Source organism: Salmo salar, chromosome 13, assembly GCF_965601325.2.
Source record: "Salmo salar chromosome 13, fSalSal1, whole genome shotgun sequence".
NCBI lineage: Eukaryota > Metazoa > Chordata > Actinopteri > Salmoniformes > Salmonidae > Salmo > Salmo salar.
The window spans coordinates 96,640,390-96,662,500 of record NC_138303.1 but is presented as its reverse complement, the minus strand read 5'-3'; the positions used below and the strand labels follow the sequence as shown (position 1 = coordinate 96,662,500).

Genomic DNA, 22,111 nt, shown 5'->3' with positions numbered 1-22,111 from the left:
GTCGTTTATATCGGGAGAGATTCCACCAAGAAAACCCCTGACTACTACATTAACCTTTTGTGTGCAGTTTTAATGAGTTACTCAAATAAGAGTGAATAAATAATATTTGAAATATTACGGTCTTCACCCTGTTATGCCTGAAGCCATTCAAGTCAAATTTTATTTGTCACGTGCTTCGTAAACAACAGGTGTCGACTAACAGTGAAATGCTTACTAACGAGCCTTTCCCAAAAATACAGAGAAAGAAAATAGAGAAATAATAGAGAAGTATAACACGTAGTAGTAAATGCACAATGAGTACCGATAATTTGGTTATATACACAGGTTATTGTGCAGGGGTACGAGGTATTTAAGGTAGATATGTATGTTCACTGAGTGGACAAAACATTATGAACACGTCTTTCCATGAGACTGACCAGGTGAAAGCTATGATCCCTTATTGATGTCTCTTGTTAAATCCACTTCAATCAATGTAGATGAAGGGGAGGAGACAAGTTAAATAAGTATTTTCAAGCCTTGAGACAATTGATGGATGGATTGTGTGTGTGCCAGTGGGTGAATGGGCAAGACAAAATCTTTAAGTACCTTTTGAATGGGGTATGGTAGTGGGTTCCAGGTGCACCGGTTTGAATTAGTTAAGAACTGCAACGCTGCTGGATTTTTCACACAACAGGGGGGGGGGTGCAACTGAACATTAGGAAGGTGTTCTTAATATTTTGTACACTCTGTATAGTTAGGAATATAATAAACTAAAGCAGCAGCGTATGTAATGAGTCAATAAAAAGGGTCAATGCAGATTGTCCGGGTAGCTATTTGGTTAACTATTTAACTAACCATTTAGAAGTCTTATGACTTGGTGTAGAGCTGTTCAGGGTCCTGCTTGTTCTAGACTTGGTGCATCGGTGCCGTGCGGTAACAGAGAGAACAGTCTATGACTTGGGTGGCTGGAGTCTTTGACCATTTTTAGGGCCTTCCTCTGACACTGCGTGGTATAGAGGTCCTGGATGGCAGGTCGTACCCACTACCCTCTGTAATTCCTTGTGGTCAGATGCCAAGCGGTTGCAAAGAGCGCATGTGCAGAACGTTGTCTACCAGGTTGAGTTTGACGGGGTTTGTTCTCTTTCTCTCTCAGGTGGTTTCCTGGTCACCAAGAAGATGTTGGACATGTTCAAGCGTCCCACTGACCCTCCAGAATACAACTACCTCTACTTACTGCCCACCGGGGTGTTCGTTGGGGGTTATGGAGTTGCCATGCAGGCTGGCTACAACATTGAACAGGTGAGCATCACCCTACCCTCAAACCAGTGTCGGGGTTAGTAGTTGTGTTCATTAGGTTGTTAAAGCTGCAATATGTAACTTTCTGGGTGACCTGACCAAATAAACATAGAAATGTGTGTTATAGATCTGTCATTTTCATTGAAAGCAAGTCTAAGAAGCAGTATATCTGTTCTTTGTGCGCTATTTCTAAGCTTCCGGTTCTTACATTTCTGCATAGTACACCTTTAAGTAGGCAGAAAACTTGAGTGAAACAGGCATGCATTACCTAAACTCGTCCAATTTAGAATTGCAAAATACTTGTTGCTATAGTATAGTGTGCCCTCCTGAACATGCAGCTGTGTTTATCCCCTTCTCTGTAGATGATGTACCTGGGCTCTGGTATGTGCTGTGTGGGAGCCCTGGCTGGTCTGTCCAACCAGTCCACTGCCCGTCTGGGTAATGCCCTGGGTATGATGGGGGTGGCGGGGGGCATCGCTGCCACCCTGGGCTTCCTGAAGCCCACCCCGGAACTCCTGGCACAGATGAGTGCCGCCATGGCCGTGGGTGGCACCGCTGGTAAGTGTGTGGCAGTAAATAAAATTTGTCTGCCATTTGTATGTTCGAGTGTTCTGTCTGAACATATTGTCTAACAGCAGGTGGCAGTCTAGTCCTCATGTGGTGGTCTGCTTCAAACTGCTGTACTACTGTGGTGCCAAGGTAATGGTCACCATTATGTCTGAATCACCAGTATTACCCAGCAGACCTCTGGAGCTCTGCGTCCATCTTCATGGTACATTTTTCCGGGAATCAAGCTGGAACCTAGACAAAACCATCGATTCAGACCCTAGCCCTGTTCCAGATGCTCCTGTTAACCCCACCCATGTCTGCAGGGCTTCAAGAAGAACGAACACACACACACACACACGGAGGTGCACTCACAAACAAGGAATTTCCCCCAAACAACCCTCATCAGCAACACCTGTGCCTCAGGACGACCCATTTCCCAGCAATCCTTTAGTGTGTGTTGGCTCGTGTGTCTGCATGTGTTCAGGGTTTCCTTTAGCCGATAAATAAAATAGTTGCCGGCCAAATTGTCCGGGAGAAGAAAAATGCATTGCAAAATAATGCTTTTTATTCATTGATGGAAATACCAGTCGATTTTCTCCAACTTCAAAGGCAAATATGCTTCATAGGATAATAAATCCTCAAGATGCTTAGTGTCGGGTGTTTCTATTTTTACTCCTCATAAAGGACAGCTAAGTGTACCCCGACTGGGCAAAGATTGAGGTGATTATCCACGTTTCTAATGTGCCCGCTGAGAGGGGATTCTTTCTTTAAAACAGAGTAAAGATGACCTCCAGATCGCACCTTATTGAGGACAACGTAATGAGGCTGATGCGCATCGCAAGCTGATCCAGGGAGTTGGACAGTTTTGACTTAAATTTGAGCAGGCCAAGGTCTGCCGCAAATGCAAGTAAATTACCGTAAATTACGGACTATAAAACCGCAACTTTTTTCCCAGGCTTTGAACCTCGCGGCTTAAACAATGACGCGGCTAATATATGGATTTTTCCCGCTTTCAATTAGAATTTTTTTTTTCTCAAAAAAACACATTCTGTGACGTGCTCAGTTTTTTGGCAGCATGAAGCTTTCATTAGACCAATGAAATTGCCGAACGGGTTAAGGTCAAACAACTTTTTTGTTTACTGTTTAGATTAAATCGAGCGCTCTCAAACTTCCCATCATTCTGATTACGGTAGTCATTTTGTCACCCTCATCATGGCAAAACAAGGAGAAATGCATATGATGCAGCTTTCAAGTTGAAGGCGATTGATCTGGCTGTTGGAAAAGGAAATAGAGCTGCTGCACGGGAGCTTGGTCTTAATGAGTCGATGATAAGACGTTGGAAACAGCAGCGTGAGGAATTGACTCAGTGCAAAAAGACAACTAAAGCTTACTGCTCTTTTTTTTTTTTTTACAAGCCGTGTTTCGTTAAAGCCTGTGTAAAGTTCATTTGTTTCAATGTACCGGTAGGCACCTGCGGCTTATAGACATGTACGGCTTATTTATGTTCAAAATATATATATATATTTTTTAATTTAGGCTTATATTCAGGTGCGCTTAATAGTCCGGAAATTACGGTAGAGGCAAATTATTGTGTTCATCAGGACCGGTCCTAGCAATTTGCTGCTGCCTGAGGCAAGATAAACATAAGCCGCCCCTGTGTCAAATATAGTATAAAGATTTGTAATGGATTGATAGAGTAGAGTAATGATGTGTATCTTGCAGTGGTGATTTTAGCATGTAAATCTTAGTCGGACAAACTCAACAATTGTGGGGTTTTTTAACACTAAACAATACATTAATTGCACTATAACTGTGACAAATTGTGCCCACAAACTGTTAAGGCCTACATAAAGCTGTCCCAACAGCAGAGCTTTCTTTTCAGCACCATGGATTTGATCCTTACCACTGCTACACCTGGCTATCAGCAGCTTTGTCTGGCAGCGAAACACTTCATTCAGCCTCATTTATTGCCTTTTTAAAAAAACATAGCTGATACGGCTGACTTGCTTAAACAAATGTGGTTTCTACTGACAATTGAGATGTACCTGTACGGGGAGGGGGGGGAACAAGGTCGAATCATATCGTCAGTGATCTTCAGGTCGGAGCTCTAGAAGAGGCCAGAGTTCCCAACTTGGAATTCCGAGTTGGATGACCGTTCAAAACGTATTTTCCCAGTCGGCTAGTTTTTTTCCCGGTTTCCCAGTTGTCTTGATTGCTAGCTAAGATTTTGAAAGTATGATGTTGGCATGATAAGTCCATTCAAAGCTACGGTGTACATAGAATGTGATTTGGCGTCATTTTATCTGTGGCCAATGACCTTGAGCCGCCTTGGATGGGCACTTCTAATGTAAAAACCCCCTGCATTTTCAAGGTCTCCCTGTAGATTTTACAGTGATGTAGTGTTCCCATGAGTGACAACACTGAGCCAATCACGGCGCAACTAGAGAACATTACCAACCCCTACACTCCGTATTTTCTGCTGGCTTGCCCCACCACCACAGAAAGCAATGAGCTAGGCTGAAACACCTGCATGGACCTGCCTTAGAAAGCAACAAAGAGACCATGTTTGTGAGCGGCTTTATTAACTCAACAATTATTTTCTTTTTTTACATTGTTTGCAAACTGATATGTGACAGGTATAAATGCCAAAATAACAGACAAAAAATATATTTGTATTTATTTATTTTAGCTAAACAGGGGGGGCTCAAAACAGGTCAGGCTCTGACCCACCAGCCCTGAATAACGGGTCGCCACTGGTATCATGAGCAATTGTTTCATATCAGTTGAGCTTATTCAGTTGTGCTTGGAAATGAAACATTGTTGCCAACTATTCAAATCGGAAAGTTACAATGTTGTAATCACTAGGCATCCAACTGCCTATTAGTAGGAAACAGTTATCAATAAGCCACGTAAATCAGACATGACATGAGCCTCGACCCCACGATAATTCAAATTGCTATAAAAATAAACATTACATTTATTAATATCAAGTAGAACTGTAAAAGGAATGAGATATAATTTGGGCTTTGGAAACTTGCTTTCATAAATGCATGGTGTGGGCCTCATTGCACAGGAGCATTGTAAAATAAGCTTTCGCTCAATGAACCAGCCTTAACTAATTTTGTTTATTTACATATCGAATTTGATTGTCCAACATCAGTTTTATAATTTCTTAATTTACATTTTTTTAAGTCATGACTAGAAGGGATCCAGCTTTTGTCCAATTAATGTCAAAAGTAAAAAGATTTAGCATTTTAGTTAACCCTAACCCTTTTCTTAACCGTAACCTAATTCTCCTAACCTGCTACGTTAATTCTCCTAACTTGCTGAGTAAGTTCTCCTAACCTGTTACGAAAAGTCAAATCTGACAAAAGTTGGATTCCTTCTGTCCAAAGCGGGATCCCTTCTATATTCCTTTTTATAATTTATTTCAGGGATGAAGACGCAATGGGAAATGTTGTGCTTTTCAATAAAACCTGCCATGTTGGTATAAGAACATTGTTCTACTTTATTTTATTTCAACTTTACAGGCTAATTTCTATTCTTAAGATGAATTACAATAATCTATATGTGATTTTGAGCACCGTGGTTGGACCGCCCTAATGTGTTACGCACCCAATGATTATGGATGTCCGGTAAATTCAAATTATTGCCGGTCACATTGTCCACTGCCAAATTTTCCTAGTGGAAACCCTGCTGCGTGCATGTGTGTGTTGACTGGCTGTCATCCTCTCTGCCCCCCAGGGTTGGGTATTGCTAGGAAGATCCAGATCACCGACCTCCCCCAGCTGGTAGCTGCCTTCCACAGCCTGGTGGGTCTGGCTGCAGTACTCACCTGCGTGGCAGAGTACATGATCGAATACCCTCACTTTGCTACCGACCCGTCTGCCAACCTCACCAAGCTCATCGCCTACCTGGGCACCTTCATCGGAGGGGTCACATTTAGTGGATCCCTGGTAGCTTATGGGAAACTGCAAGGTGAGTAAGGGTGATTTGGGAAGATGCATTACATTTTAAGTTCTATGCTATTGAGGTGGTGGAAGCGGAATGGTGTTTTTGTTGGGAGCTGCTAGTGAAAAAGGGTAGGAATTTAGGCAGTCCTAGGCCAAGCACGCCATGAGTTAAGGTTCCAATTTTACCTAAGTTTCCTGTCAGCAAATGAGGCAGTTAAAATCATACTTATATTTCTCATACATATTCAACATCATGGTTCATTGGTTTGATTCATTTGTCCATAATGTTATTATTCATATATTTTACACAGACATTTTACTGAAGTTTTAGGAATTTGTTGCTCTTGGGCACCACATCTTATCCCAGGCAGCTGGGGTTTGATCCAGTACTACTAGTAGTAGACCAATAGTGGTCTAGGTCCTTCTGGTTGATACCTGAGGGCCTGTAACCCACTCTGCATCACCCCCTCAGTCCCCTGTCCCAGTTGTGCCACCCAGGCCCTCTTGCTCAAAGCTAGGCCATGCGGAACCTCTCTGTTTGGCACTAATTAGCCCCTCCACCCCCAGTCATTTTCCACTTGTTCCAGAAAGCTGGAACACATTATCCCAGGGAGCGTTCCCACTCCACAGTCTCATTGGAACCTGGAAAACCTGCTCTGATAAAAGATTAAAAATGGCCATTTCATGCTATACTTTTTTCTTTCTTTCTGGGGGTGGACTTTTGAAAGGCATTCAAAACAAGAAGTAAATGAAACATTAAAATGTGGCCTGTATCACAGATGGCGGAATCCAGGTGCAAGCTTTGTTAATTTGATTGTCAACATGCATTCAGTTTCAAATTAGCGTGAAACAGCCTCGGCTGCATACACATTTTAGTCTCTGAAATCAAAATCTATTTCAAAACGGTAACTTTATTTCTCTGCTATATTTGTACCTGCCTGCCCAGGGTTGAATCAGATCAGGGATAAAAAAGCAACTCCCTTTTTAGTCCATACAGTATGTGTCTTGTGGTTGGGGGCTGAATACTTGTAAACGAAGTACATAATAAATTAGATGGACAGCACATAGTGAAATCCTGACATGCATTTAGCTCAATATCTCCATGCCTACTGTGTTCCTCTCTCCAGGTGTGCTGAGCTCCGCCCCCCTCCATCTTCCCGGGCGCCATGCTATGAATGCTGGGCTAATGGCCTCCAGTGTGGGCCTGATGATCCCTTACATGCTGGACCCCAGCTACACCACAGGCATCACCTGCCTGGGCTCTGTGTCCGCACTCTCTGCCGTCATGGTATGACCTACACGCCGTCTCTTCCCTAAACATAGAAATAGAACGACTGGAATGGACATCCGCCATTCAAATCAATGGTTGAAGTCATGATGGTGCAATGAAATTGTTGTGGTCTGAGGGCATTTCCTGTTCTACTAATTCTATATCTATGGCCCAGCTAATATCCACCAACCTGGATTGAACAGTGCTAAACAAAGGCCTTTAAACTGAACCTTTATAAATAGGATGGAAGTCTTACCATTGGGATCCTGTGCTTTAGCCCATTTTAAGGTAGGCTTAGGTTCATTCAGCTATCCTTCAATAAAATGTGCTCTCCTCTCGATCCTGCTCAACTGTTGGCCCTGAAGGAGAGTCTTCATTGGAAGCATTACACATAGGATCAAGCCATAATATGATGATAGATGGAAGGTTAACTAAGATGATTAGGTTTTGAAGCAGCGCTGCGAGAAGGTGGTTCTGGTTAAAATTGTTGTGAATGTTGGCTGCTCAGTCCTCCATGTGGTTTGTCAGTGACAAGGACATTTTGACGTTGGATAAATCAGTGGATATTCATTTTTACGTATACAATATCGCATCACTCTGACTGATATTAAGGTATAGCTAAACAATCACCTGTGCCTGAGCGTGAATGTCTTTAAAAGGAAATCTGATACTGTTCAAGTCTTTTTTTGATGGAGTGGATCATTACATAATGTTAGGTAGCTGGCTCTGGTTATAACTGTTCCCTGAGGTCGGTGTCGTGGAGAGTAACACTAGGATGATATCATAGAGAGCCCTTGAAATGAAAACTCCTTGTTTTGACAAATGCCTTATGAGTGGACTGAGGCCCACTGCAATCTGATAGGGGTTAAATACACAACATTTCTACTACCTGATCAGATTTCGCTATTTTCCGTTCAATAATACAGGGTATCTGTTTATGCCAAAATGATTCAGGAAAATGCTTACATGTGCGTTTATAGATGGCCAGGCCTACTACTCACATGTGGAACATGATCTTTGTATACCTTCTTTTGAATGGGCAATATATTAAATTTAGCAACATATGAAGGAAATTACGAATGCCATATGAACCTTTAGTCTAACGGTGGTCTTGTTCTCATAGGGCCTGACTCTGACAGCAGCCATCGGTGGTGCAGACATGCCGGTGGTCATCACGGTGCTTAACAGCTACTCCGGCTGGGCCCTATGTGCCGAGGGCTTCCTGCTCAACAACAACCTGCTCACCATCGTAGGGGCCCTCATTGGCTCCTCAGGGGCCATTCTCTCGTACATAATGTGTGTGGTAAGTAAGCATCCTCTGTAAGTTCTTCTGTATTTTAGAAGTATCGCACAGACTTTATACTTTCATCATTCTATAGGATATCATCCTTCCTTTTGTATGTAGGATGTGTCACACATCAGATAGTATGAGGTAAATGGGGAGAATCAGGCCATGACTATACAGGTAAACCTTGAAGATGCTGAAATTTGCAAGTGGAATTTTCTGTGCTTCCACCGTTTTCCACTAGGAGGAACTCTAACTGTACTTAAATGCCTTCCTGGCTGCATTGACTGCCTGAAGGAAACTGGGTTCATTGAAACTGCAGTTGACTCAAAAGAAATGAGCAGCTTTTTATTCTTTCCACCCCCTCTTTTCCTCTCTTCCACTGGCTAGGCCATGAACCGTTCCCTGGCCAATGTGATCCTTGGTGGGTACGGTACGTCATCCACTGGGTCAGGAAAGCCCATGGAGATCGTAGGAACACACACAGAGGTCAACGTGGACCAAACTGTTGAAATGATCAAAGACGCCCAAAACATCATCATCACTCCAGGTAGTCAAAACCCAAGCACCACACACATGTACACGGTGATACACAAAAATATGGGGACAAATGAGTGGATTCAGCTATTTCAGCCACACCCGTTGCTGACAGGTGTACACAATTGAGCACACAGCCATACAATCTCCATAGACAAACATTGGCAGTAGAATGACACGTACTGAAGAGCTCCGTGACTTTCAACAAGGCACCGTTATAGGATGCCACCTTTACAACAAGTCAATTTGTTAAATTTCTGCCCTGCTAGAGCTGCCCGGTCAACTGTTGTTGTGAAGAGGAAACGTCTAGGAGCAACAACGGCTCAGCTGTGAAGTGGTAGGCCACACAAGCTCACAGTACGGGACCGCCGAGGGCTGAAGCGTGTAAAAATAGTCTGTCCTCGGTTGCAACACTCACTATCGAGTTCCAAACTGCCTCTTGGAAGCAACGTCAGCACAATAACTGTTTGTCGGGAGCTTCATGAAATGGAAGCAAGTCACTACAGCAATTTTACCTCTAGTGGAAAGCCTTCCCAGAATAGTGGAGGCTGTTATAGCAGCAAAGGGGGGGCAACTCCATTTTAATGACCATGATTTTGGAATGAGATATTTGACGAGCACTTTTGGCCATGTAGTGTACTTAGACACACCAGGACACTGACAGGGTAGGTTAATGTAAACTAAACCACTCGCGTACACAGGGTTCAATTTGCAAACGTTTTTAAGACTTAAAGTGGGTTGTGGCCAAAGGTCTTGTGCAGAAAGTATAAAACATGTCCTTTGCCAGCCACATTTTTCAGATATTACAGAACTTTTTTCTTTATTTAGCTAACCTCTGTTGACCTTGTTACATCACCAGCTAATTTGCTAACCTTCACTGGGGCACCTCTCATGTAGGGCCCGTCATCCATGCAGGCCCACTCCATCCCAAGGTGGTCCAAGAGCCTGGGTCATGTTTTGGAATGGGACTTATTGAAGCTTTGACAGAACTCTGTATTATCTCAGTCTGTAGTCCGTCTTTCACTCTCCCAACCCCTCTGAAAATACTTGTCCCCTGACGACAGCGCTCTACACATTGCTTCTCCATCATGGTGGTGATGTGAAGTAAACTCTTTGGGGAGAAGAAGTCAGCTGTCAGCTTTCAGTCTCCTGCCTGGCAGGAAGCAGGGACTGATAGTGTGGATGTGGCGGGTGATAGTGTGGATCAGCCTGAATGTGGCAGGTGACTCACTCTCAATGTTCATTCCAATTAGCGATTTCCGCCAGATGGGCTAGCTACAAAGTCAAAATTGGCTAAAGTCTATTGTAAAAATGAGCTTTTTGTTCTTAATTTAAAGTTAGGCCTTAGGGTTAGCAGTGTGGTTAATGTGATCGTTAGGTTTAAAATCTAATTTCATGATTTTGTGGCAGTGCCAGCTACTAATCTGCACCTGTTAAGGAGATAATCAGATTACGTTTGTGTAATTCAAGGGTTAAGTTACTGATTACATTTTGGACGGGTAACTGTAACGGATTACATTAATAAATTAACCTACCCAACCCTGGTCCCAATTAGGGTTGCAAATGGAGGGTATATTACTGGAAACTTTCAAAGTTTACCAGTAAACTACCAGAATTTTGGTGTCTTTATCTCTGGCCTTATCACATGTAAAATATATGAAATAATTAAAGATGAGGCCGGACAAAGTTGAATTACTGTTTAACTGATGCCCCGACTCAATTTTCTCCAGACATCACAAAAATATTTTAAATATCTGATATTTTTTAGCCAATATATGCGGCTCTTTGTTTATAAAGCGCTGTCTGCTGTCCGCTCTCCCTTGAGGCTTTCCCAAGGTGATCCCCAAGAGACCAGAGAGCCTCAGGTCACGCACTCAGATCATTTTCCAGCCTCGGATTGGACAGTGAAACACACGCTCGCACCTGCAGGCGACGTGCAGATAATTCATTTCTCCCTCATACGGTCATGGCTGAAACCACTGTAAATTCCTACTATTTATGTGTCCATGTTTAACTTGGGAGGTCCCTCATTATAAACAAAGTCAGTTAAATCCATGGTTATTTCATCATTTTCAGATGTATTAGAAGCGATTTAATAGATTAAAAAACTATGTAATTTAAACAATTGACTGGCCAGAGATCAGGGCATTCATCAGCAAAGACGCAGTGCAAGCTGATAGTATTTTGGACAACCAAATTGAAGTCAAAATGATTGATGAAATCGAAGTGTGTCAGCTCTATGGTGATTTGGTTTGATTGATTTGGTGATTTGTATCCTAGTGGTTAGAGCGTTGGACTAATAACCGAAAGGTTGCAAGTTCAAATCCCCGAGCTGACAAGGTACAAATCTGTCGTTCTGCCCCTGAACAAGGCAGTTAACCCACTGTTCCTAGGCCGTCGTTGAAAATAAGAATTTGTTCTTAACTGACTTGCCTAGTTAAATAAAGGTAAAATAAATAAAAATGTGCGATTCATAGCTTACATTTTACCAGTACTACCAGGTGGTAGTAGTAGGCCAACCGGTCACACCACGACGGAATGCGTTTGAAGTGATGATGCGCCGCCGAGAACAGCTAGCATGTCCAGCGAAGTACATCGCCAGCAGTGATGCCAATTTAGCAATTTTGTTGCTAGATTCAGCAACTTTTCAGACTACCCTGGCAACTTTTTTTTCCAAACAGCACCTAGCAACAAATTTAGCTACTTTTAAAAATGTATTTGGAACTTTTAGCAACTTTTGAGAAGTGACTCAAACGCAAAAAGGCATTTTCCCTCTAAATGACACAAAAACTGTCACAGACTGTCACAGCACACGTGCCTGGCTTCAAAAGTGCGTTGTGAGTGACGTCAGCAGCAGGCCAGCAGCAATTTCAGCAAATTGCAAATCATTGTTGGCTGACTTCAGCAGCAGTAGCACGGGTTCGACGAGCCAAACCCAATGAATATAGTTGGTAACGAATGTTTGATCTTGAACAGAACTTAAAACATCAATCAAAATTGTACAGCCAGAAATACAGAAAAGAGTGGGAGTCTGTACCTGAACAAATGTCAGATCATATTTTTTGCAGAGATGGCCAGTCAATTTGAGTAACGTTATTGTGTATTCTACTTAATGATGCAGTTTTACGTTATCACGCAATGACATCACAATGTCATTTAGCAACTTTTAGCAACAAATCAACCTGCCTCTAGCAACTTACCCTGAAAATTAGTTGGCAACACTGATCGCCAGTGGCACGTACACACTTCGTGCAGATCGGCAGGTGGGGGCTTTTCATGGCAGCCACACGAGACAATCGAAGGAGGATACTGCGAGCAAAGTTACTGGGCTCGAATTTAGTCACGCTTGCTCTATATATATTGATGCTTCTAATTGTGCATGTTATAAACAGCATTTTTTATGATGAAAGGTTATACTTTGGCTGGATTGATGTATTATTTTTTTTCAATGATGCATTTATTTGGCAGACCTAACTTGATTAACCCTCTTTCTACAAGGCCTAGTCTATAAGAGGCCAAATCATATTTGTATGAATATTTTGTTAACGCCTAGGCTATAGAGATGGATTCAGGATATGAACTTATTATTATAATAGGATGACAAAGCTGTAAAACATTATCCTTAATATATACTGTTTAATATGAGGGTTTCAGCATGAATTATCCTTTTTTTAAAGACACTTATTTTACTATGTCTATATATTTAATGTTTTGCCGTCAAACTGGTGGCAAATATGAAGAAAAGTCAATATTTGTAAGAGTTTCAGAGTTAATTGTTGAATTAGATGCTTTTTTTCATTAATTAGGCTATTCTCATGGACTATATGGACACAGATAAAACATGAATACTATATGTGAATACATTTTTAAAAGTTTATCAAGTATAAATTACCAAAGTTCTGATAGTGTCACTTTCATTGTAGGAAGGAGACCAAAGCGCAGCGTTGGTACCGTTCCACATCTTTTATTTTAATGTGAAAATTTGCAAAACAAACTACAAACAAAACACAAACCGTGATGAAAGTGGTGCAACATGCACTAACTCAAAATAATCCCCCACAAATACAGGTAGGAAAAACTACTTAAATATGATCCCCAATTAGAGACATTGATGACCAGCTGCCTCTAATTATGATCATACAAAAATCCCAACATAGAAAAAAGAAACTAGAACCAAAACAACACAGAACTAAATAAACTAGATAAATTGCCATAGGTTTTTTTTTTTTTTTTTTTTTAACTGAAGAGTCTAGTAATTTTGGTATATTACCAGTAGCTTTGCAACCATTGTCCCGATATGGCACCCTATTCCCTTTATTACATTCATGCCGGTAGCATACAGATCTGGACAACTGTCCATCATGAAACAATGGTTTGGTTGTTATTAGTGAGCTGTTTTCAGATTTGATAAGCCAATGAATGGGGTTTTTGTTTTGATTATCTAGGTAGCTTGCCAGCAGTTGTAGCTAACTAGCTAAGCATCAAAACATTATACCAGGGGTGTATTCATTACGCCAATTATGTTGCAAAACCTATCTGAATTTGTCCAATAGAAACCCTTGTTTTAGTTGCAACTGTTTGGACTATTGTTTACACTCCAGTCTGGCCAGTCAAGTGAGGGCTAACGTTGGCTAGCTAGCCACATTTGGTTATGGAAGGATTTACGCAGTGGTTGGCAACCTCTCCCAAACCCTGATAACCAGTGTTTAAAGATGCATAACTCTGCAACTCTTTAGGCTAGAAACAAACTGTAAACGTCTGACAATCAGAGTTTGAACTAAGACTTTCAAAAGTCAATCAGTTAAAAAACTTTTTTTTTAGTTTTTTTTTTAGTTAACTTTAATTTCAATGGAAGTCTTACTTTACAATGTAAGACTCTGTTGCAATCTAGTTTATTCAAAACTAATTTTAGAGGCAGCTGACCAGGGTTTAAACCAGCAACCCTTGCAGTTATGCAAGCACACCACCTGTGCCATTAAGGTCCAGACCTTTTGTCAGAGGCCGGATTGTAGGTTACAATAGCACTGCAAATGACAGTCATTTGGTTAGTGAAAGAATGTGGAAATGTTGTATAATGCACCTTTAACAAAAATTGCCTGTAAACAATTTTTTAAGTGAGAAGTAGGCATTGGTCTGAAGCTGAAAAATAAAGGAGGAGGCCAGGTCATCTGATGCAGCACTCCATCACTCTCCTTCTTGGTCAAATAGCCCTTACACAGCCTGGAGATGTGTTTTGGGTCATTGTCCTGTTGAAAAATCAAATGATAGTTCCGCTAAACCTAAACCAGATGGGATGGCATATCGCTGCAGAATGCTGTGGTAGCCATGCTGGTAAATAAATAACTGACAGTGTCACCAGCAAAGCACCATCACACCACCACCTTCTTGCTTCACGGTGGGAACCACATACGCGGAGATCATCCGTTCACCTACTCTGCGTCTCTCAAAGCCTTGGCGGTTGATACCAAAAATCTCAAATTTGGACTCATTGGACCAAAGGACAGATTTCCACCGGTGTAATGTCCATTTCTCGTGTTTGTTGGCCCAAGCAAGTCTTCTTATTATTGGTGTCCTTTAGTAGTCCTTTGTCCTTTGCAGCAATTGAAGGCCTGATTCACTGTGTCCTCTGAACAGTTGATGGTTTTTGCGACTGCAATTAAAGAAACGTTCAAAGTTCTTGAAATTTTCCGGATTGACTGACCTTCATGTCTTCAAGTAATGATGGACTGTTATTTATTTCTCTTTGCTTATTTGAGCTTTTCTTGCCATAATATGGACTTGGTCTATAACCAAATAGTGCTATCTTCTGTATACCACCCTTTCCTTGTTATGACACAACTGATTGGCTCAAACGCATTAAGAAGGAAATACATTCTACAAATTAACTTTTTAAGAATGCACACCTGTTAATTAAAATGCATTCCAGGTGACTACCTCATGAAGCTGGTTGAGAGAATGCCAAGAGTGTACAAAGCTGTCATCAAGGCAAAGGGTGGCTACTTTGAAGAATCTCAAATATATATTTTGATTTAACACTTTTTTTGGGTCACTAAATGATTCCGTATTTCACTGTTTTGATGTCTTCACAATAATTCTACAATGGAGAAAATGGTAAATATAAAGAAACCCTTGAATGCATAGGTCTGTCAACTTTTCACTGGAACTGTGTGTGTGTGTGTGTGTGTGTGTGTGTGTGTGTGTGTGTGTGTGTGTGTGTGTGTGTGTGTGTGTGTGTGTTGTATGTATATATATATATATAAACAACACAATGTAACTCCAAGTCAATCACACTTCTGTGAAATCAAACTGTCCACTTAGGAAGCAACACTGATTGACAATAAATTTCACATGCTGTTGTGCAAATGGAATAGACAACAGGTGGAAATTATAGGCAATAAGCAAGACACCCCCAATAAAAGAGTGGTTCTGCAGGTGGAGACCACAGACCACTTCTCAGTTCCTATGCTTCCTGGCTGATGTTTTGGTCACTTTTGAATGCTGGCGGTGCTTTCACTCTAGTGGTAGCATGAGACGGAGTCTACAACCCACACAAGTGGCTCAGGTAGTGCAGCTCATCCAGGATGGCACATCAATGCGAGCTGTGGCAAGAATGTTTGCTGTGTCTGTCAGCGTAGTGTCCAGAGCATGGAGGCGCTACCAGGAGACAGGCCAGTACATCAGGAGACGTGAAGGAGGCCGTAGGAGGGCAACAACCCAGCAGCAGGACCGCTACCTCCGCCTTTGTGCAAGGAGGAGCAGGAGGAGCACTGCCAGAGGCCTGCAAAATGACCTCCAGCAGGCCACAAATGTGCATGTGTCTGCTCAAACGGTCAGAAACAGACTCCATGAGGGCCCGACGTCCACAGGTGGGGGTTGTGCTTACAGCCCAACACCGTGCAGGACGTTTGGCATTTGCCAGAGAACACCAAGATTGGCAAATTCGCCACTGGCGCCCTGTGCTCTTCACAGATGAAAGCAGGTTCACACTGAGCACATGTGACAGAGTCTGGAGACGCCGTGGAGAACGTTCTGCTGCCTGCAACATCCTCCAGCATGACCGGTTTGGCAATGGGTCAGTCATGGTGTAGGGTGGCATTTCTTTGGGGGGCCGCACAGCCCTCCATGTGCTCGCCAGAGGTAGCCTGACTGCCATTAGGTACCGAGATGAGATCCTCAGACCCCTTGTGAGACCATATGCTGGTGCGGTTGGCCCTGGGTTCCTCCTAATGCAAGACAATGCTAGACCTCATGTGGCTGGAGTGTGTCAGCAGTTCCTGCAAGAGGAAGGCATTGATGCTATGGACTGGCCCGCCCGTTCCCCAGACCTGAATCCAATTGAGCACATCTGGGACATCATGTCTCGCTCCATCCACCAACGCCATGTTGCACCACAGACTGTCCAGGAGTTGGCGGATGCTTTAGTCCAGGTTTGGGAGGAGATCCCTCAGGAGACCATCCGCCACCTCATCAGGAGCATGCCCAGGCGTTGTAGGGAGGTCATACAGGCACGTGGAGGCCACACACACTACTGAGCCTCATTTTGACTTGTTTTAAGGACATTACATCAAAGTTGGATCAGCCTGTAGTGTGGTTTTCCACTTTAATTTTGAGTGTGACTCCAAATCCAGACCTCCATGGGTTGATAAATTGGATTTCCATTGATTATTTTTGTGTGATTTTTGTTTTCAGCACATTCAACTATGTAAAGAAAAAAGTATTTAATAAGATTATTTCATTCATTCAGATCTAGGATGTGTTATTTTAGTGTTCCCTTTTTCTGAACAGTGTGTGTGTGTGTGTGTGTGTGTGTGTGTGTGTGTGTGTGTGTGTGTGTATGTATGTATATATATATATATATATATATATAATATATATATATAATGTGAAATGTCAGAATAATGATAGAGAATTATTTATTTCAGCTTTTATTTTTTTTCATCACATTCCCAGTGGGTCAGAAGTTTACATGCACTCAATTACTATTTGGTAGCATTGCCTTTAAATTGTTTAACTTGGGTCAAACATTTTGGGTAGCCTTCCACAAGCTTCCCACAATAAGTTGGGTGAATTTTGGCCCATTTCTTCTGACAGAGCTGGTGTAACTGAATCAGGTTTGTAGGCCTCCTTGCTCGCACACGCTTTTTCAGTTCTGCCCACAAATTTTCTATGAGACTGACGTCAGGGCTTTGTGATGACCACGCCAATAGCTTGACTTTGTTGTCCTTAAGCCGTTTTGCCACAACTTTGGAAGTATGCTTGGGGTCATTGTCTATTTAGAAGACCCGTTTGCGACCAAGCTTTAACTTCCTGACTGATGTCTTGAGATGTTGCTTCAATATATCCACATCATTTTCATCCCTCATGATGCCATCTATTTTGTGAAGTGCACCAGTCCCTCCTGCAGCAAAGCACCCCCACAACATGATGCTGCCACCCCGTGCTTCACGGTTGGGATGGTGTTCTTCGGCTTGCAAGCCTCCCCCTTTTTCCTCCAAACATAACGATGGTCATTATGGCCAAACAGTTCTATTTTTGTTTCATCAGACCAGAGGACATTTCTCCAAAAAGTACCATCTTTGTCCCCATGTGCAGTTGCAATATGTAGTCTGGCTTTTTTATGGCGGTTTTGGAGCAGTGGCTTCTTCCTTGCCGAGCGGCCTTTCAGGTTATGTCGATATAGGACTTGTTTTACTGTGGATATAGATACTTTTGTACCTGTTTCCTCTAGCCTCTTCACAAGGTCCTTTGCTGTTGTTCTGGGATTGATTTGCAGTTTTCGTACCAAAGTACAGTCATCTCTAGGAGACAGAACACATCTCCTTCCTGAGCGGTATGACGGCTGCGTGGTCCCATGGTGTTCATACTTGCGTACTATTGTTTGTACAGATTAACGTGGTACCTTCAGGTTTTTGGAAATTGCTCCCAAGGATGAACCAGACTTGTGGAGTTCTACAATTATTTTCCGAGGTCTTGGCTGATTTCTTTTGGTTTTCCCATGTCAATCAACGAGGAACTGAGTTTGAAGATCGGCTATGAAATACATCCACAAGTACACCTCCAATTGACTCAAATGATGTCAATTAGCCTATCAGAAGCTTCTAAAGCCATGACATTTTGGGGAATTGTCCAAGCTGTTTAAAGGCACAGTCAACTTGGTGTATGTAAACTTCAGACCAACTGGGATTGTGATACAGTGAATTATAAGTAAAATAATCTGTCTGTAAACAATTGTTGGAAAAATTACTTGTGTTTTGCACACAGTAGATGTCCTAACCGACTTGCCAAAACTATAGTTTGTTAACAAGAAATTTGTGGAGTGGTTGAAAATGAGTTTTAATGACTGCAACCTAAGTGTTTGTCAACTTCCTACTTCCACACACACACTGTTCCAGTCAGAAGTTGACAGACCTACGCATTCAAGGGTTTTTCTTTATTTTCACTATTTTCTACATTGTAGAATGATAGTGTAGACATCAGAACTGATTTAAAGAAGCAATTAACGTCCTTCTTTAGACTAGTTGAATATCTGGAGCATCAGCATTTGTTGGTTCGATTACAGGCTCAAAATGGCCAGAAACAAATACCTTTCTTCTGAAACTCGTCAGTCTATTCTTGTTCTGAGAAATGAAGGCTATTCCATGTGAGAAATTGCCGGGAATCTGAAGATCTGGTACAACGATGTGTACTACTCCTGTCACAGAACAGTATAAACTGGCTCTAACCAGAATAGAAAGAGTGGGAGGCCCTGGTGCACAACTGAGCAAGAGGACAAGTACATTAGTGTCTAGTTTGAGAAACAGACACCTCACAAGTTCTCAACTGGCAGCTTCATTAAATAGTACCCGCAAAACACCAGTCTCAACGTCAACAGTGAAGAGGCAACTCCGCGACGCTTCCCTTCTAGGCAGAGTTCCTCTGTCCATGTTCTTTTGCCCATCTTAATCTTTTCTTTTTTTGGCCAGTCTGAGATATGGCTTTTTCTTTGCAACTCTACCTAGAAGGCCACCATCCCGTTTCCAGCTAATAGTCATTTACAACATTAACAATGTCTACACTGTATTTCTCATCAATTTGATGTTATTTTAATGGACAAATAATGTGCTTTTCTTTCAAAAACAAGAATTTCTAAGTGACCCCAAACTTTTGAACAGTAATGTGCGTATTCTCATTAGTATGTACGTATTTTAGATATTGTCCTATTGTAAATGTATATTGTAGCGTCACCATCTTTTATGCATTTGACAGAGGTAATGAACTGTCCATTGATCAGCAAAGTAATTCAAAAATAGGACCATGTTTGCAAAACAAGTGGTTCTGAGCTTATGTCAATATTACACAGGTAAGCTAACGATTACAGAAATCAGGAGTGCAGACAAGCTCTACAGTCCTCTGTGTCCAACACACCACCTGTTATGTTATACCTGTTATGTTGTGCACCTTCTGACCAAAATAGATGTTTTGAAATATATATTTTTCTCAATGACATGTATTGCTAAAATAAAGTTTTAAGGCACAACATTAGTACAAGACAAAACAGCCCACTCAATCAAGCTTGATCGTCTTGTAAGTATATAAGCAAAGCTTGCTTTCGTTTCTAAAATATTGAAAAGGTAGTGGAATGAGATTGGTGTGAAGAATCCAATATTTTAGAGTGTATGCAATACATATTACATTTATTGCGGGAGCACCTCTAAGAGAATGAATTGGGCTGTTTTGAGAAGGTTTGAATCCTAAACAACCTGTCTACACATTGTTTGAAGTACAGTAGATTAACATAGCTACTGTAGTAGGCCAAAGCTATGTCCTGGAAAACCATGGTAGACCATGGGTAAAGTAGGCATTGTGGTACTTGTGAATTTCCTTTATTTTTAAGCTTCAGACTAATGCCTACTTCTCACTTGCAGAAAACGCCTTGCCATTTCCTGGTTGCAAAATATCTAATAGTTAGCCTAATTTCAGTGTTTGTAACAAAGTGATGTGTAGTCATTGTACCACCTAAACCGCTGTGAAATATATTTTCAATATCCCAAAATATTGTATTTTCAGCTGTTTGAAGCTGGTGGGCAAAAGTGACATTTAAAGATGCAAAAACTAAACTTAAGAATGGGAAGCATAGAACTGCTGCACAAAGAACAGAGTGACAGATTTATAACTCGTTTTATTCATCACCCCAGGACAGATGACAGGATGGACAGATGGAGTGGCGATGAGATGTGGGAGGATAAATGAAGAGAAAGTAAATATAAAAATATGGCCACTCCAGAGTAAACAAGCATATGGGGCCAAGCACAACACAATACCCCTGGCCTTCCAGCCGTCCAGCAAGGCTCAACCCTAGGGTGTCCTGACCCAGACATTAGATGGTTAGACCCTGTCTATCTAACATGGATCTAAACCATGGGCCTCTGTAGACAGTGGGGGAGAGTTAGGATCTATGTATCTATTGTGGAGGATGTTCTGAATCCTCAAAGTACACAGTGGTCTAACTGACTACTGCAAACCCAGACTTTTTTTTGTATGCGAACAATATTTTCAAGCATCATCTCCTAATTTGTGGCTCAGTTGGTAGAGCATGGTGTTTGCAACGCCAGCATGGTGTGTGCAACGCCAGGGTTGTGGGTTCGATTCCCACGGGGGGCCAGTACAAAAAAAAATCATGAAATGTATGCATTCACTACTGTAAGTCGCTCTGGAAAAGAGCATCTGCTAAATGACTAAAATGTAATTTCTCCAATTTACCTGGTGTTTATCTGCCAACTAGTACTGCCAGACTGAAAGGTGATCCTCAGCTTCTGAGGCCTGGTGTTATGGTGCACTGTTTCACTGTTGCTTGCTGTGTTGTGGTTTGTCAGTGGGTCCCAGGTTCTCCATCTGACTCCAGTGCACGACACTACACCAGGCTGGAACTGGGGCAGTCTTGTTTTCCTGTTCACATTTCCAATAATTGGACCAGTCGCAGTCACTTTTCTTGATTGACATCTGTGGAAACGTTTAAGACTTTTTTTTTTTTTTTTTTATAAACATGGGTCTTGTCTGGACGGGCTTGTTTACGTTAGGAGAAAGCCTTGTGTTTGAGTCCGTATTATTAAAAAAATTAAATAATAATTCATTAAGAAGCAAGAATGGACTGTAGACAGACATGTTCAGTGCAACATGCTGTGTTTAAAGCCGAGTATTTGACGGCTGTTGTGACAGGCCCATCAAACATCGTTAACAGCAATTGAGGCTTTAAATTGTCCATTTGCTTTGAATTATTGTTTCTCTCTTGGATGGTGCTAATTTCAGTGAGAGGTTTCTGAACTCTGCACGGGCCATATGACAGATGAGTGTTGATGGTCCGTATCGTGTTTGACAGGCCTCGGTTGGCTTTGGAATGGTGAAGAACAGTGAGTAAAGACTTACTTGGTAAGTCAAATGTTCAGCCAACCACACATACTGGAGCAATTCATGTGCTCTTACAGCTTATAATGTACACATTTTGACAATATACAGTGCCTTCCGAAAGTATTCACACCCCTTCACTTTTTCCACATTTTGTTGTCTTACAGCCTGAATTTAAAATGGATTAAATTGAGATTTTGTGTCACTGGCCTACACACACCTCAATGTCAAAGTGGAATAATTTGTATTGACATTTTTACAAATTCATTAAAAATGAAAACGCTAATATATCTTGACTACCTCATCTCAAATACTGATTCAACCATCAAGACCAGGGAGGTTTTCCAATGCCTTGCAAAGACCGCCACCTATTGGTAGATGTGTTAAAAAAAACTAAAAAAAACACCAACATTAAATATCCATTTGAGCATGGTGAAGTTATTAATTACTCTTTGGATGGTGTATTGATACACCCAGTCACTAAGATACAGGTGTCCTTTTTAACTCAGTTGCGGGAGATGAAGAAAACCGCTCAGGGGTTTCACCATAAGGCCAATGGTGTCTTTAAATCAGAGTTTAATTGCTGTGATAGGAGAAAAATGAGGATGGATCATCAACATTTTAGTTACTCCACAATACTAACCTAAATGACAGCATGAAGAGAAGGAAGCCTGTACAGAAGACAAATGTGAAAAAACATGCGTCCTGTTTGCAAAAAGGCACTAAAGTAAAACTACAAAAAATATGGCAAAGAAATTAACTTTATGTCCAGAATAGTGTTTGGGAAGAATCCAACACATCACTGAGTACCACTTTTCATATTTTCAAACATGGTGGTGGTTGCATCATGCTATGTGTATG

At 41.7% G+C, this 22,111-nt stretch overlaps 1 protein-coding gene across 1 annotated transcript in view; it reads left to right on the top strand.

The window, feature by feature from the left end:
• Nucleotides 1-22,111, top strand: part of nnt (nicotinamide nucleotide transhydrogenase) — a 71,627-nt gene that overhangs the window by 38,324 nt on the left and 11,192 nt on the right. Inside the window, exons 12-17 of the mRNA XM_014138232.3 lie at nucleotides 1,133-1,278; nucleotides 1,638-1,833; nucleotides 5,569-5,802; nucleotides 6,905-7,065; nucleotides 8,171-8,350; nucleotides 8,723-8,882. Of these exons, the coding sequence (XP_013993707.1) occupies nucleotides 1,133-1,278; nucleotides 1,638-1,833; nucleotides 5,569-5,802; nucleotides 6,905-7,065; nucleotides 8,171-8,350; nucleotides 8,723-8,882 (1,077 nt within the window). The remainder of the gene's footprint in view (nucleotides 1-1,132; nucleotides 1,279-1,637; nucleotides 1,834-5,568; nucleotides 5,803-6,904; nucleotides 7,066-8,170; nucleotides 8,351-8,722; nucleotides 8,883-22,111) is intronic.